Raw genomic sequence first — 15,127 nt, 5'->3', positions numbered from 1 at the left:
ACATTGTGTAAAGTTTCTGTGTAAATTCAAACAAAGGAATTTTCCCAGAGAAACAATGCTAAGCAAAGGTAAGAGTATTTAACCCATGCTGTGTTGGACCCTTACAACCAAGTCCCTGAGGACAGTGGGCCCTGAGGTTCTACATTTCCTCCCAGACAGTATAGGATGAGGGCTACCCCCTCCTGTACCCTGCAGAAGGGGCTGGTTGGGTGAAGATGGCAAGGTGAGTGAAGATAGAGTAAATAAGGACAGCGAAAACAATTACAGCTAAATGATCTGAGTGCTGGAGATGACCAAACAGAGCTGGGTATGTGACAGGAGGATCTGGACCAGTCTAGAAAGCCAGACTAGGAGACTAGAAGGCTGCCTGGATGGAAGGGGCAGCCAGCAAACAAGAGGCTCTACAGATGCATCCACATAAATAAAGCTTCCGCAGGAGCCGTTGCTTTCCCAGACCACCATTCTGACTGTAGCACAATCACCTGTTCAGTTACACAGAGATGCAGATAATGGCTCAATCTGCAGAGACCACGTCAGGGCAGTCCCTTCTTAGATTATAAACTGGAAGCTAGCAGCCATGCCTTCTGTCCAGAAGTCTGTTTCTTCATACAGCCAAGTACTTGTGAGCAATATTTTTGAGCCCTCTCAAACATTGAGCTGAATGTAATACCCACACCTGGAGTATCCAAAGAGAGGCTAGCCAAAGTGATGTTAATTTTTTTAATCACTTAGCTAGTGAAGACCTGAAAGACAAGAGTAAAAAGAGCAACTATGCTTAAAACAGTAAATAAGCCCCCAGGAAGAAATTCAAATGCAGATGTAGCAAGCTGGACGAGGCACAGAACGTGGTTTAAGATGGACTCCCATTAGGCAAGTCTATTGATGACACTACAAATATGTGGTAATGTTTGAGCACTTTTGGGGGTGCCGATAAATACGAGCCAGAAACTAATATAAGTGCTTCTGAATGGCCATGAACACAGATATTTTAAACTGATATCTGTTAAAATGTTATATTTAATTATCCTTGGCACCCAAAAAGAAATGACTTGGTAGTTTAGTCTATAATTATATCAAACTCTTATTAATATCTTATATATTTTGGCTTTCTCCCTTACTATGTCATTTCACGGTGCAGAATTACATAGGGTATACTCTAGGAACGTTTATACTTTTAGAAATCAAAATAAATGTAGTCTTACCATGACCTGGTCCTTTTTGTCAGCACCATATTCTAGGGCTTCAGCTTTCAGAGCAATTTGGATTTTTTTTTAAATCTTAGTTTCAATTTTTACACTGTATAAAAGTCAATGAATTTCTTATGTAACTAGGCAAAGCAACTTCCTTGAATCACTACCTTGGCCCACACATAGAAAACAAATTCTTCACATGACAAGATTAGTAATATGAAGCCAAATGAAAAGTTTAACACTTTAAAAGATAAAGAATATGGGAGCTGCAGGGGATATTGGGGTGAACCTCAAAAGCAGGGAAAATGACATCTTTGATGAATTTTTTTTTTATTTTAAAGATTTATTTATTTATACAAGCACTGGGTACAGTGAGAAGCATGGGAGGGTGAGAGAATTCTTCAGAGTCAGAGCGGGGAGCAGAACAGCCAGAGTGACAAAAATACACTGCTGAGGGGAGCAGTGGGCTTGGCAGGAGAGGTCAGCATGCCATGTGGGACCCTCACTGGTGGCTGGGGATCGGAACAGCACTGCAGAGGCTGCAGGCAGCTTTGCAGCCCAGCGCTCAAATGCTGCGCCATGGGGGAGGCCCAAATTTTTTTTTTTTTTTCAATCATGCTGGCCACTAGGGTAGGCACTAGGCATGTACAGCTGTTTAGGTTTTATACTAATTAAAATAAAATTAAGTGCCCAAGTCCAACCAGTGGTTACCTACTGGAGAGCAGGTATTTCTGTTACTGCAGAATGTCGTATTGGACAGCAATGACTAAAACCCAAAGGAACCCACAACCCTGGGAATTACACCTGGACACACTGATTCATTAGACAGGAAACCCCTGAAGGTAGATATGCTCTTTCCTGCCCTACAAATGGCATGAGACATTTATTTTCTGGACCTCTGAATTGGTGTTGCTCAATCTTTTCTTTCCAACTTACCACTGCCCTTCAGGCAATATGCTGGTTTTAATTTTCTGACGGTTATAAGGACCACATGAAGGCACACCTACCTCCTTCTGCACCAGATCTAGTGGAACCTAAGCCGTCTTCTCATACAACTTAACCTCGGAGAAGGTCAATTAAAGTCACCAGTGTTGACGTTTGCTATGGCCACCAACAATGTAGACACTCTACAATTTAGAAACCAGAAGCCATTTCCTCTTGAAGAAACAGTATTGCAAACAGAAACACGTTTTTATTTATCTCAGAACACCTGTTCTTTAGTACTATAACTTCTGAATTCTAAGGGAAAGTAAATTCTTTGACTCCTTCCTGTAACCACATTCCCTTGCCAGAGTTCTAGGCTCCACGTGGCTTATAAGGAAAAGGGTGTCCTAGTTCCCAGATAAGGCTGCTTTGGATCAACTGCTCTGCAGGGCTAGCTGGGGAGGAGAGGTTTAGGGGTGAGGACCATCTAGAAACTCTATAGTGACTCCTACTACGTGCAGGAGAGCTTAGAGCTTGGGGGAAGAGGCGCATGTTGCAGGAGGGAAAACCCACTCTCATTGGCAGTGCCCAGTTCAGTGCCTGATGGAGCCCAACAGCTGAGTGAATGACATGCCTTTGTTAAGTTCGTAAATTAGACTAGCTTAGATCAGGAACTCTGAAGAATTCATGGTTTTAGCTCTCAGGAAGTGGTACAGATCAAGCAACCAACAAAGAGAGAGGGAAGTGCTTTCTAAAGAGCCAATAGTAAGTCAGAGGATTCCTAACTCCAAATGTGACTGTGTTCAGAGAGGCTCACCTACACCCCCCAGGGACAGAATGACAGTGATTCCAAGCCTTCAAGTTTAAGGTTTTCCCACCATCCTAAGAATCTGAGCACAGGGATTTTCATAACCAAACCTCATGGAAGCTGTATCAGGACTTCAGTAATTGTACCTGAGAGGAGGCAGATCCACTAAGACAGCAATTCTATCTGCTTAATACGGGATTTAGAAGATGGAAACCCCTGTTAACATTACGCCTTCCCTGCCACATTTGAGATTCATGCTAATGTATAAACCTCAAAGAGAAAAGTCAAAACTCATAAGTGGGGGCTCTGATTTCAGCCCACTACCTGCTGTCTCTAGATGAAATCAGCACAGGCTGCATAACTATCAAGTGAGGTTAGTCTGATTTTCATGTAAAGGGCTCATCCTCATCTGCCTTTTTACTGTCTAGATTGCCAGCAAAAGATTAGCTGGGAAGGCTGTGGTCAGATTACTAAACTGTTAGCAATTTGTCCTGTGGAAGGAGAAATTCACCACGCACATTATAGCATTTCACTAGAAGCCAATCGCTGGCCATCTGGTAACAAAAAAACCCCCCACCAAATACTAAACCTGTGTTTGTGGCTCTGGGATATAGTTACATTTTCATAAAATAAAATAAAAAACTCTCACTTCCTTTATTACCACCAGACCTTACTTTTCCTTTCTACCTTCAGTCTCATCGCAGGGTGGAGCCTATGAAAACTGTTTAGGAGGCCTCTTGCTTCTTTGGGAGGTGGCCACAGAGAAGCAGGTAGGTATCCAGGTTTTGGAGTCAAACAGCTGGAATCTTGAAAACTTCCCTTTCTGTTTCTTTTGGAAAATAGGGCTAACACCTACATGGGGGAAGATTACTAAAATAATGCATGTAAAGTGCTTAAAAAGTTACTACTTACCCCAAATCACTCAAAAGTTAGTGCTTATTATTTTCTAGCTCCAGGGCAGAGACACACTGATAGAAGTAGAATAGTGTTGTTCAAATGGTAGTTACACCCCCTCGGTGGGCCGTGGTGGATTGTAGTCAACATCACAAAAATATTTTTTTAGAAAACAGTAGAATAAAATACAGAATGTGTCACTTACGGGACTGGAATTACTATTTCATGAAAATACTGTCAACAAATGGGATTTCAGCTTCTATTGGCCTTAGTCAGAAGTGGACTCTGCTAGCAGAGAATATTGCCTAACTCTCCAATTAGGCAGGCCTGGGTTGCCTCACTAATGCAGATCAAATCACTCCCCTTCCTTTGAAACTTTTCAATGGCTCACAAAAAAAAATCTAATAATACCCTTCCCCAAGTGCAGTAAGGGGGACCTTCTCACTTTGCCTCCTTCATTTCACCCCCACCCACAGCCCCCCTTGTTGCAGTCACACTGGCCTCACTTTCCCTTCTCCAGCAACCACTTCAGGGCCTTGAGAGCACTTCTGTTCTCCCTGCCTGGAAAGATTTCACCTGGGCCCTTCAGAGTTGGCATCTTTGGGTCTCAAGTCAAGTATTTCTCTTCAGAGAGACTTTTGTTGACCCCTATGGGATGGTTCTTCCCAGAAGGGTCAGAAAGGTTTTTGTCAATAGGCCCACAGTAGGCCTCGCCCAGTAAGAATCACGTTGGTATGGAACTAAAGGTCAGCGGAGGCCTAGTGAGTCTAGGGAAGTCTATTACCACTACTTAAACAATGCAGATTATTTTAAGAGCAATGAAGACCCCAGAGACTGAGAGATGCTTGTTTGCCTTTATCCTAACTGAAGAAGCAATCACTGCTCTTTCCCCTTTTATGACCTAGAAGAATGTAGTTGGCGGTAGGGAGGAGCTAACAGCTATAGATTTATCAGTGAATGTGTCTTTACTCAAAACAGAAGGATGAGGTCCACCCTCTCCCTGTACTGCATGTAAAGTCTCCCCTCTTCTTTCTCCTTGATGCTCTAGATCCTCAAACACAGTACAAATATCTCTAGTCTACTCCATTTTACTTTAGAATTTACAACTATGTAAATTTTCTATACATTATTAAATTGATTTCTCTTTTGCTAACCGGCTGATGCTGTTTTGATTACCCTTCCAGCCTGAGAAGCACCCGGAGGTGTGGGGAATTTTCTTGTGTTCTGACACCCAACACTGTGACTCCTTTGTCCCCACCTCCAAGAGACACCACATACATTAGCACTTCCAAGAGTTGTACAAGGTGGTTACCTTGTCCAGAGCAGTCTTCATGCTCCCTCTCATCCCACAAATATCACCATTATAGACCTTTAAAATGTGTTTTAGTCTCTGGACCTTAGTCTTATCATTTGGAAAATACGGAAAAAAACAAACAAACCACACACCAAATGTCCTTTCCAGCTCTAAACTACTATTTCTGTAATTAAACACTTCCAGAAATCCTCTTAGTATATAATCATCCATTTTTCTATCACTCTTATATAACATTACTTATTTTCCATCACCAGAAAGGTAAATTTATTTAAATGCATTATCTTGTTACCAAAGTTTACCTTTTATGTATATAATCTTAAGTATATGTTATCAGTAGTAAATTACATCCTCATCTATCAGTAGGAAGATACTAAACACACTTTCACTTTTTATTAAGGTGGCAGACTTCAATAATTTCATTAATTAGACTCACAACAGATCAAAGCCCTTAAAAGTATATCAGGCTGCCCTGTCTAGATCTGCTTTTGGCAATTGCTCTCTGAACTGATCTCTCACTTCTGCCTCCATTGGTTTTATTTGTTTCTAGTTTCTCAGCTGAAACTAGAAAGCTTGCAGAAACTGTGTATAAAATGAGTGACCCCTGGATAAAGGCTTGAGACATTTCTGGGAGTAAAGTGCATGAACTTTGTACTTAGAGCACTTTTGTTTACTTCCTAGCTCTGCCTCTATTTGAATAGTGAACCCAGCAGATCATGACCCCAGATACAACTTAACACAGTAATGGTGGCCTTGAGGGCTAAGAGGAGAGGACTTCCATGCTAGCACAAACAGGGCAGTTGAGAGGTGTGCTAAGTTAAGCATATATCTTTCATGTATAAGTTAAGCATATACCTTTTCATGCGAACAGCTAGAGGGAAATAAAGCATCCCCAAATAACTTCTCATTTTACAGTCACTGCTACAACTCCTAACTCTTTAAAAACACTTCAGAGAAGTGCCAGCCAGCTTTCCCAGGTACTTTAAGCCCTTTATATGAAAAGCTCTGTGTACTTCGGCCCATGACCCCTGTGAAAAACCCATATGGGGAAGGGTCACAGCCCAGATTCTTACTAGCTTCCAGAAAAAGGGTCATGGAGTTTCTGATCATAGGGTTTAGGTTTAAGTCTCCTAAGTCAGCATCCAGTTCAAAAAGAGGAAGTTAACTGAATCCAAAGGACTGAAAAAAAAGGACTTTGGGGGAGGGGGACTTAAGACAGAGGGTCTCTGAATATTTATGTAAATAGGAACATTTAATTTGGGGGTTTGTTTGTAATCAGTTGTGTTGTAGAAGTAAGTTTAACTACCAAGTCCTGACCATTAATAGACACAAAAATCTAAGGCTATAAAAACTTCAGAACTACAGCCATACAAACAAGCCAGGAGAACTCTCCAAGGATATGCCAATCTGGGTAACAATGATGCATCCAAAATGAACTTTCTGGCAAGAAGTCAAAGGTTTATTCAGGTTTTCCTTAATGTCTGAGAAACCCAGCCTTGAAATGGAGATTCAGAGTCATCACTTTAATATACTCAATTCATTATAATCAGTTTCACCACACAACAGAAGGAACTTACAGCTATTTTCCACTTGAGTTTCAACTATCCTTGAATTAAAGGACTTCAACTCAGAATATCCATGCAGATACTACTTAAGTGACCCAAACTCACATCTATCCCAGCTTAATTCTGTTCATTCCTGAAAATTATAATCAAGATTTCAAAAACCCAATGACTGTGAAAACATGGACTTTGTGCCATTTATTTGGGCCAGAAACTAATTTTTGCTCTTTTCCCAAGTTAATATGTTTAAAACAGACCACAGCCAAAATCTCAGTGCCTGCATAACTGGCAGCTACAATAGCTTTTCAGCTCCCATCCTTCCACATTTCCTGAAGGCCTGCCATCTCTCTTTGCACACATGGCAGTCCTACCACCCCTCACACTGTTCCTTCTCAGGATCCCACATTACATTCCTATCCCTTACATTGTGCTCGTCAGGGTTCTCAGAAGCTACCAGTGTGTCCTCTCTCTGGGTTATCCTGTTTTCCACCTTAGTTTCAACTCATAATTATTAGCCTGTGGCTGCTCAGCTACACAGAGAGTTCAGATGTTGCTCCAGCTCTTGCTCTGTCTACCTGGTATTTCCACTGGATGAGTGCTGAGTTCATTAAAGGACTTCAACCCAGAATATCCAAAGCTGTTTCCCCAGAAACTATCCTTGCAGGAATTCTTCATTTGGTCACCTAAGCTAGGAGCCAGGGTGGGAGACACAAACATTCAGGTTCTGTCCTCTGATTCCTCCTCCAAAGGAGGAATCTAGCTTTAGGCTGCACTGCATTCTTTCCTGGGATGAGGTTAGGCTCCTTTTCTCTATAAATCCCTCCCACAGCATCTTTTACACCTCTAACCAAAGGGCTGTAGAAGTAATCTTGTATCAGGCTTAATGATACCATATCTTCCTACATGGCTTATTAAAGGACCCTCAATAGCCAGAGTCCAACTCACCTTTGTAACCTCAACCTTTGGCCATTCCCTGTTCCCCACTCTGACCTGTTAACAGCAGTGCTCCCTGAACGCCAGGCACCTTCATAAGCTCATGTTTGCACACACCCTCTCCTTGTCTTCTCAATCCCCCTTTGAGATCCTAACAGAAGGTCCCCGGTCCCCCACCAAAAAGACCCTCAGGATCTCTAGGCATAGTACCAATCCTCTCCTTCCTCTTGCTTGGCTATCCACCCCATGGCCCTGCCATTAACCGAAGTTCAAAGACAGTAGTTTTCTCTTTTATTTCCTCTCTTCGACCCCATAACTTAGCACAGAAGTGCTCAATGTACAGAAAGTATTCAAGAAACACTTCTTAAAGTCATCTTTCATGGAAATAAAGCCTTTGATGTTTTGCCACACATTAAACTCAAAGTAAAGTCTCAAAATTTCTGAAGAAGTACTTTCTAAAGCCATCTTGTTTTCTACCGTAAACTTGTAAGACTCAAATAGGTTTCCAGAAGTTTTTTCTCTAACTTCCTAAGTAAACCTAACAGTTATGATTTTATATTTAGATTATTTTTCTGTAGCAAGTATGTTATCTTGGAAAAATGTTTAAACCCAAATGGTGACAGGGCAAGGAAATAGATTCTACCATTTCTTGTATGTATTTCCAAATATTCATAAGTTGTATAAAGTTTTAAGCATTTTGAAATAATTCAACTGTTAAAGATATCATTAGGTGTTGATTTGTAAGCATGCAATTCAAAACTGAAAGATAGGATTTTTTTTTTTTTTATTAGTCTTACAGATGAGGAAATTGTGGTCAAAAGAATTTAAGTTCCGGATCTAAGATCACTGAACCATTTGCAGGGACACTCTGGGCTTGGACTCCTATCTTCAGATCCAGTTATAAATGTAAGCAGACTTTCAAAATAATTGTCCTCTCATCAAATAGTGGTAGAAAAGAACAGTAATACTAAGCGATGAACATTACAAATAAGGACAAAGAAAATCCTGGAGGATTTGCTGGAGGCATCTTAAAACCATGAGTAGTCAGCCCCTGGACAAAGTTTACAAATAAAGGAGAGCAGAGCTGAAAGAATAACAAAAAAGTAGAAAAGATTTCCACTTCTGATCATGATGAAGTAAAAGGAACCAATTTTACCCTCCTACCTGACACAATCAAGAGAAAATGGGGTGGGGGGAAAAGAGGGACAGAGAATATATGAATATATAGAGAGGAAAGAATGGTTTCCAAGACACTGGTTATCAGATAACAAAGGCAGAGATCCCTGGGATGGGGAGAAATTTTAATTGAATCCTATAATTGCCCCCATCTTACCACTGAGAGAGAGTCTATGGTCTTGGGCACTGAGATGAAGTAGAGGCCGTAGATCTCTTTGAAGAGATGGAGTTCAAAGTCAGGAAACCAAGTCATAGGTTTATAGGACCAAGGTCCAAAGGAAAGAGAGCTGCAGAGAGCCCTGGACATTTGCAGTGGGAACCCTTGATTTGGAATCCCTAAGAATGCAAGACAAGTACCCAAAGCTGGGACAAGGTGTGCAGAGCACTCATGAAGGCCTCAGTAGAAGGGAATAATTAGCTCTGAACTGATCTCCCTAATAAATCACAAAAAACAAGATTTGAAAGGATCATACCATCTCCAAATAATCATATTCCAGAACAAAGTTTAAAAATATTTATAGGAATATAGAAATATCAAGTACTCAAGAAGGTAAAATTCATAAAGCCTGGCATCCAATTAAAGATGACCAGGTATGCAAAGAAATGACTTGAAATTACAATGACAGAATTAGCAAAGACATTAAAACAGTTATTTAAACTGTATTCCATGTGTTCAAAAATGAGTTTAATGAGATTATAGTATATAAAAACATAAAATCAATTTATTTCAATGTAATAGCAATCATTAGAAATCAAAGTTTAAAAAGTGATATACCATTTAGCAATAGAAAATAGGAAAAGAATAAATTTGGCAGAAGATGTGAAAGACAGAAATGGATATGTTCATTATTTGGATTGTGGTGATGGTTTCATGGATACCTAGATGGACAGACAGCAAAACTTATCAAACTGTATTTTAAATATGTGCAGTTTATTGTATGTCAATTTCATCTCAACAAAAATTTTAAAAACAACTTGGTTAAACCATAAATTTAAAAACAGAATTTTTTGTTCTCTTTAGGATAAAGTCATCCATTAACACCAGAAATATCAATAATACCCCATGTACAGTTTCCTAACTATAACAAATACATGTAGATCCTTAAGCACCTAAAAATGTTCAAAAACAAATTCTGATGTTATAGGCTCAATTAATACTCTGACATCTTTTCTTAAAATATGGAGACTATATTGAACTTTACCTAGGTTTATACCTCCAAATGAAGCAACACAGAGAATACTAGCAGGCATATTTGCTAACATCACTTCTAGAAGAAGTGGTATTATCAGAAGCGGAGGTCTACATATTTCTTTACATAAAGGCATTCAACAGTGATGTGGACAGCTGTAACTGGTTCATAAGACCAGAAACAATTTTCTAGAGGAGCCACCTGTACAAAAGCAATAAATCTCTTCCATTCTATTTTCTACAAGTTTTTAAAGTACAGAAAGCCTTGACTTATCCACAACTGTATAAAGACTTCCAATGTACCCAGTCACTGCACTTTCAACACCAAAGCACATGTAATCTTCACACATCAATGCTATTTCTCACCTTTCCACTTTTACTACACTGCTCTTTTGCCCAGGATCTCTTCCCTTCTCCTTTTTATCTAATTAACAGCCACACATTCTTGAAGGCAACTTCTCAAGGGTGCCAGCAGAATAAGAATCACCTGAAATTCTGTTTCTCTTTTGCATGCACATACAGAATGTCTCATTCCACAATGACCATGGCTATTTAAAATTTCCAGGTAGACATTTTAAGCTACCATGTGTGAATCTTCTACTTAAAAGATACCTAGGTACTCATGTGTAAAATATTTCACCAATATCTCATTTAATCTTAATAACCCTACAAAGAAGATATTATTGTAGGAAATAAGGCTTTATAGAGGACATTAGCTTCAGTGAGATTAAGCCATTTGTCCCAAGCTACACAGAACTTTCAATTAGATTTGAAGCATTACACTTTTGTCCACTTTAGATTTAGAGCTCGGACTGTATTATTTTTGTTATAGGATCATAATCTTGTTCATTAGAAAGCTGTGCATATTCTAAATAATCATTTATGCATCCTTAACTTACAGAAGGAAATGTGTCGTTCAAACTCAAAGGATGATCTAACAGACCTTAATAAATTCCATTTTGATTTTATAGTTTTTATGCATAAGAACACACTCAAATATTGAAAACATTTTCCTTCCAAAGGTCACATGGACTTTTCTGCTAACTGGAGGCTAATTTATTTTCTTGGCTTTGAGAGCCACTATCCTAAGTGTTCAAAAAATTAGAAAAGCATATGTTTGCTTTTAAATGTTATTTTCTGACAAGTCTATGACCTGTAAAATTTGAACTCCGCAAAAGGAAATTTGATAAAATCTCATGTATTGCAAATAATCCAAAACCTGGTATAATGTGCTCAAGAAATGGACCTGGAGTCAGACAGATTTCACATCTGATAGTGTCTCTGGCACTAAGTAAGTGAAAAAGTTTGGCAGGTCATTACAAGTAGAATAATTATTAGGGAAAAAACCACAAGAGTAGTATTTATCATTACATTTTATTTTGTAGGTTTGCCTTTTAATGTACACACCCCAAGTTATAAACAAAACCTACACCTGAAAAGTTGTGGGTGAGCTGTTAAGTATTTACCTTTTTTGCATACACAGAATGTGTATCAGCCAAAAGAGCACCCAGCAACATCCATTTTATCATATCCCCTCCCCTCTATCCTTAGGCAAATGAAGTATTTTCCTGGCACCCAGGAGTTACATTTATTCTCTCAGACAACATAATAAATGCTGGCAAAAGTCAGGATCTGCACCCTAAAGGAGTATCATGCACGTGTAAGCTAAGGTTCCTTTTGAGTTCCAAAGAGCAGGTACACTCATTACAATGCAATCCATTTTTACCACAGCAATTGGTGGTAGCCTTTTTGCCTTCAGGTGAATTTCAAAGAGTAACATCCTGTTTGAAATACCTTAAAATCAATTCAAACTGTACTCAAACTACAAAAGCTAGACAGGGTCAGAGAGAAAAAGTCCAACCCTTTCACTTTCCAAATGAGGAAACTGAGGCTCACAGTCACACAGGTAATCTGGCAGACCTTGGAACATGTGGAAGCCCAAATTTAGGGTTCTTTCTCATGTGAAATACTACCCTAGGAACAGGGCTGAGCATTTCTAAAGTGGCAGGCTCTTTGCCCAGAGAAATCTATGGCCATGGTTTTAAGGCTCACTTTTTTTTTTTTTTTTCAATCCAAGTCCATGATCCTGTAAGTACAACCCCGAAAACTTCCCACAAACAGTAGCATTCTGGTGTCATGCCAATACAGTCCTACATATCACATCCAAAACATCACTTTCTCTCTGGCAAGGTCACTCTTCATCTCTAGCACCACACCACCCACCACACCCTTCTCTGCTTTTATCTGCCCAGTCTGTTTCTCAGTTTTTCTCAAGGTTTCTACATACAGACAAGCTTACTTGCTGCCTGACCCTATCACAGACTTCTGTTAATAGTTATGCTAAGTGAGTTCCTACTGTGCCCAAGCATTAGTGCTAATACTGGAGCAGTTAACTTCCCTCCTGCTCTTTTTCCAAAGGCTCACCTCTCTGGCTTTCAAACTCCTTTAACTGTGAACCACAGTTATGAAATTATATGCTACATATATGCATTCTCACAGATACCCTCAAATAAATAACTCAGAAGTATGGCATAATATTCTCACTATATATAATTGATATTCCTCATCCTATTTCATTTTTTTTAAATGTCCTAGAGAGAAAAAGTCTAGGGGAGACAGGTCATAACATACATACAATACACACAAAAAAGTCAGATGCTGTAAAGAAACAATGAACTTAAGACTTCAAAAACCTTCTAAATTTCTCAACCCATTAATGGATTATGACCTGAAGTTTGGAAAATGCTTTATAACATAAATGAGTGATTACTTTGACATGATGCTAGAGAAATTAAGCCACCAACAAATAGGTGTGGGATCCTGCTTTCCCCTGAAATGTCATACCTCTGCCATAAGAGATGAAGAGCTGTAGAGCACAGCGAAGAGTTAATACCTACATCCCACAGATCAAGGATGAGAGAGAATCCAGAGGGAGATTAAGGTTTTACTGAAATATCATTGCAGGAGTCGAAAGGAGGGAGGGGATGTGTGTGTGTGTGTGTGTGTGTGTAATCATGAGAGAGGACTAAAGCAGAATTTGAAATAATAAATGAGCAAGTTACTTTTCTACATAACTTTTCTAACTTTGTGGTTTCTGTTAAAGAGTAAACTCACCACTCCAAAGGATACTGGCTTGTTAGTTGGGTGGAGCAAAGGACGATGTAGGAGAAAAAAAAAAATCCTTGGGATAGAAGATAAACTATACACTATACAGAAATGACTGTATAAAATGTCGGATGCCTTAAAACAATGAACTTTACACTAAAACAGAACTACCACCATATACTGTAACACTTTTCTGTCCAAAGATGACAAGTCACTTAGAGTAGAAATAGTAACTGCCAGTCATTCTACTTTCCTAATTTTAAACAGGACAATTCCTTCAGCTGTATGAGGCAGAATTAGCTAACAATCTTAGAAATACTAACTTTTGGGGGGCCTCCCTGGTGGCGTACCGCACTGTGAAGCAATCCACAGTCTCTGAAACAGGAGTTCCATCCCCAGCGGACCAGGGAGCAATCCACATGGTGCAGCAGACCTCTCCCACTTGGCCTCTGCTCCCCCCAGCAGTGTATTTCAGTCTGCCTGTTCTGCTCCCCACTCTGCCTCTGGTGAATCCTCTCACCACCCTGCATCTCTGGCCTGTACCCCAGCTCTCTTATGCATAAGTAAATAATTTTTTTTTTTTAAAGAAATACTAACTTTTGGAAAGGGCATGAGATTCTGTGTTGGTGCAGCAGCACCTGGACAGTGAGGTCAAGCGGGGTAACAAAGGGTAAATACAGAAGGACTTATCAAGAAGTCACTTAACTAGTTGAACCATACATATGTTGATCTTTAAAAACGGGAAGAGAGGGTACAAAAACTTTCTATTGCAAAAGACTTGAAATCGAACAAGAATCAGTACTTTGCAGATCATTCCAATCATCAATGGCTCACCGTACATAGAATCCACTACCATTTCACCTTGAAACATAACATGTTGAAGCACTGATTTGTAAAGTTTAGGCGCTGGATCTAGGCCATGGAAAGTCACTAACAAATCCTAACATTGAATTTCTAAGTGTTCCTATTAGGACGTAAACAGGACCGGGAAGGCTCCTCCGAGCCTTAAGGAAAACACAGCCATAATCTGTTTCGCGCTATACCTAAAGAGTTGGTGGGAGGCTGATGGGAAGAAGTTGGAGGCTTGAAAGACACCCGCAACGAGGCAGCAGCGCACATCCTTAACACCTTCCCTCGGAGCAGCAATGGGCCCTGCAGGACAAGGGCAACTTCCTCCCTTTCCCAGTCATCGCAAAGGCTCCTGTTAAGGATCGGAGGGACCCGACAGGGGGCGGGCAGCCTGCAAGCTCGCCGAGGCACAGATGTCACACTTTTCCCAACTCACGCCCTCCCTTGCCCAGTCCACATGTGCTGCATGAAGGGAAACCCCAATGAATGAACAGAGGAGGAGAGAGAAGTCTGGCCCTCGGGGCGAGGACAGGGCAGGCGCCTGGGGTTAGGGTGCTGCCCGGGGACCCCAGGGGCGCAGCGCAGAGCGCGAACAGCCCCGGGGGCCCGGCCGGGAGCCAGGGTCCAGCCTCGCCGAACAAAGGCGGCGCAGGGCGGCCCGCCCGGGCGCCCAGGGGGGCGGGGGCGCAGGCGCTCACCTCGTCGCCCCACTTGAGCACGTCCTTGTGCCGGTCCTTGACGGCGTGGTAGATGTGCAGGAACTGGAGGATCCCGTGCCGCCGCACGTGGTCGGCGTGGCGCTGGGTCTCCTCCCAGCTGAGCGGCGAGCCCTGGGACAGCAGCCCCATGGCCGCCCCCTCCTCCTCGCCCGGCTGCGGGCGCCGCTAGCTCCGGGCGCGGGGCGCGAGCCGGACACTCCGCACCCCGCAGAGGCCGGCGGGGTGGCAGCCGCTCCGCCCCCGGGGGGCGCCCTCGGGTCGCCGCCGGTAGAGCGAGGGTCCCGCCCGCGCCGGCTCCCGGAGCGCGGTCCTGGGCCCCCGGGAAACCGACCCGCGGGTCCGGCGCACGGCGCAGACCCAGAGGACAGAAGGGGCGGCGGAGCGGCTGCCGGCCCGGTGACCCTGCCGCTGGCCCGCGCCGGCTTCCGCCCCACTCCTGCTCCGAGGCAGCGGCGGCGGACCCCAC

General features: G+C 41.8%; 1 protein-coding gene across 2 annotated transcripts in view; it reads right to left on the bottom strand.

The window, feature by feature from the left end:
- The window catches only part of GCLC (glutamate-cysteine ligase catalytic subunit), a gene marked incomplete at both ends in the record, with an annotated part of 36,877 nt that extends 22,087 nt beyond the window's left edge, over positions 1-14,790 (bottom strand). For both annotated transcript variants that reach the window (XM_084228064.1, XM_084228065.1), the window contains one exon: positions 14,641-14,790. In XM_084228064.1, the coding sequence (XP_084084190.1) occupies positions 14,641-14,790 (150 nt within the window). The remainder of the gene's footprint in view (positions 1-14,640) is intronic.
- Positions 14,791-15,127: the final 337 nt, after the last annotated feature.

This window comes from Talpa europaea (genome assembly GCF_964194135.1).
Source record: "Talpa europaea genome assembly, chromosome: 2".
In the NCBI taxonomy this organism is placed as follows: Eukaryota; Metazoa; Chordata; class Mammalia; order Eulipotyphla; family Talpidae; genus Talpa; species Talpa europaea.
Note: the sequence above shows the minus strand (reverse complement) of the source record. Positions and strands in the feature narration are given on the sequence as shown.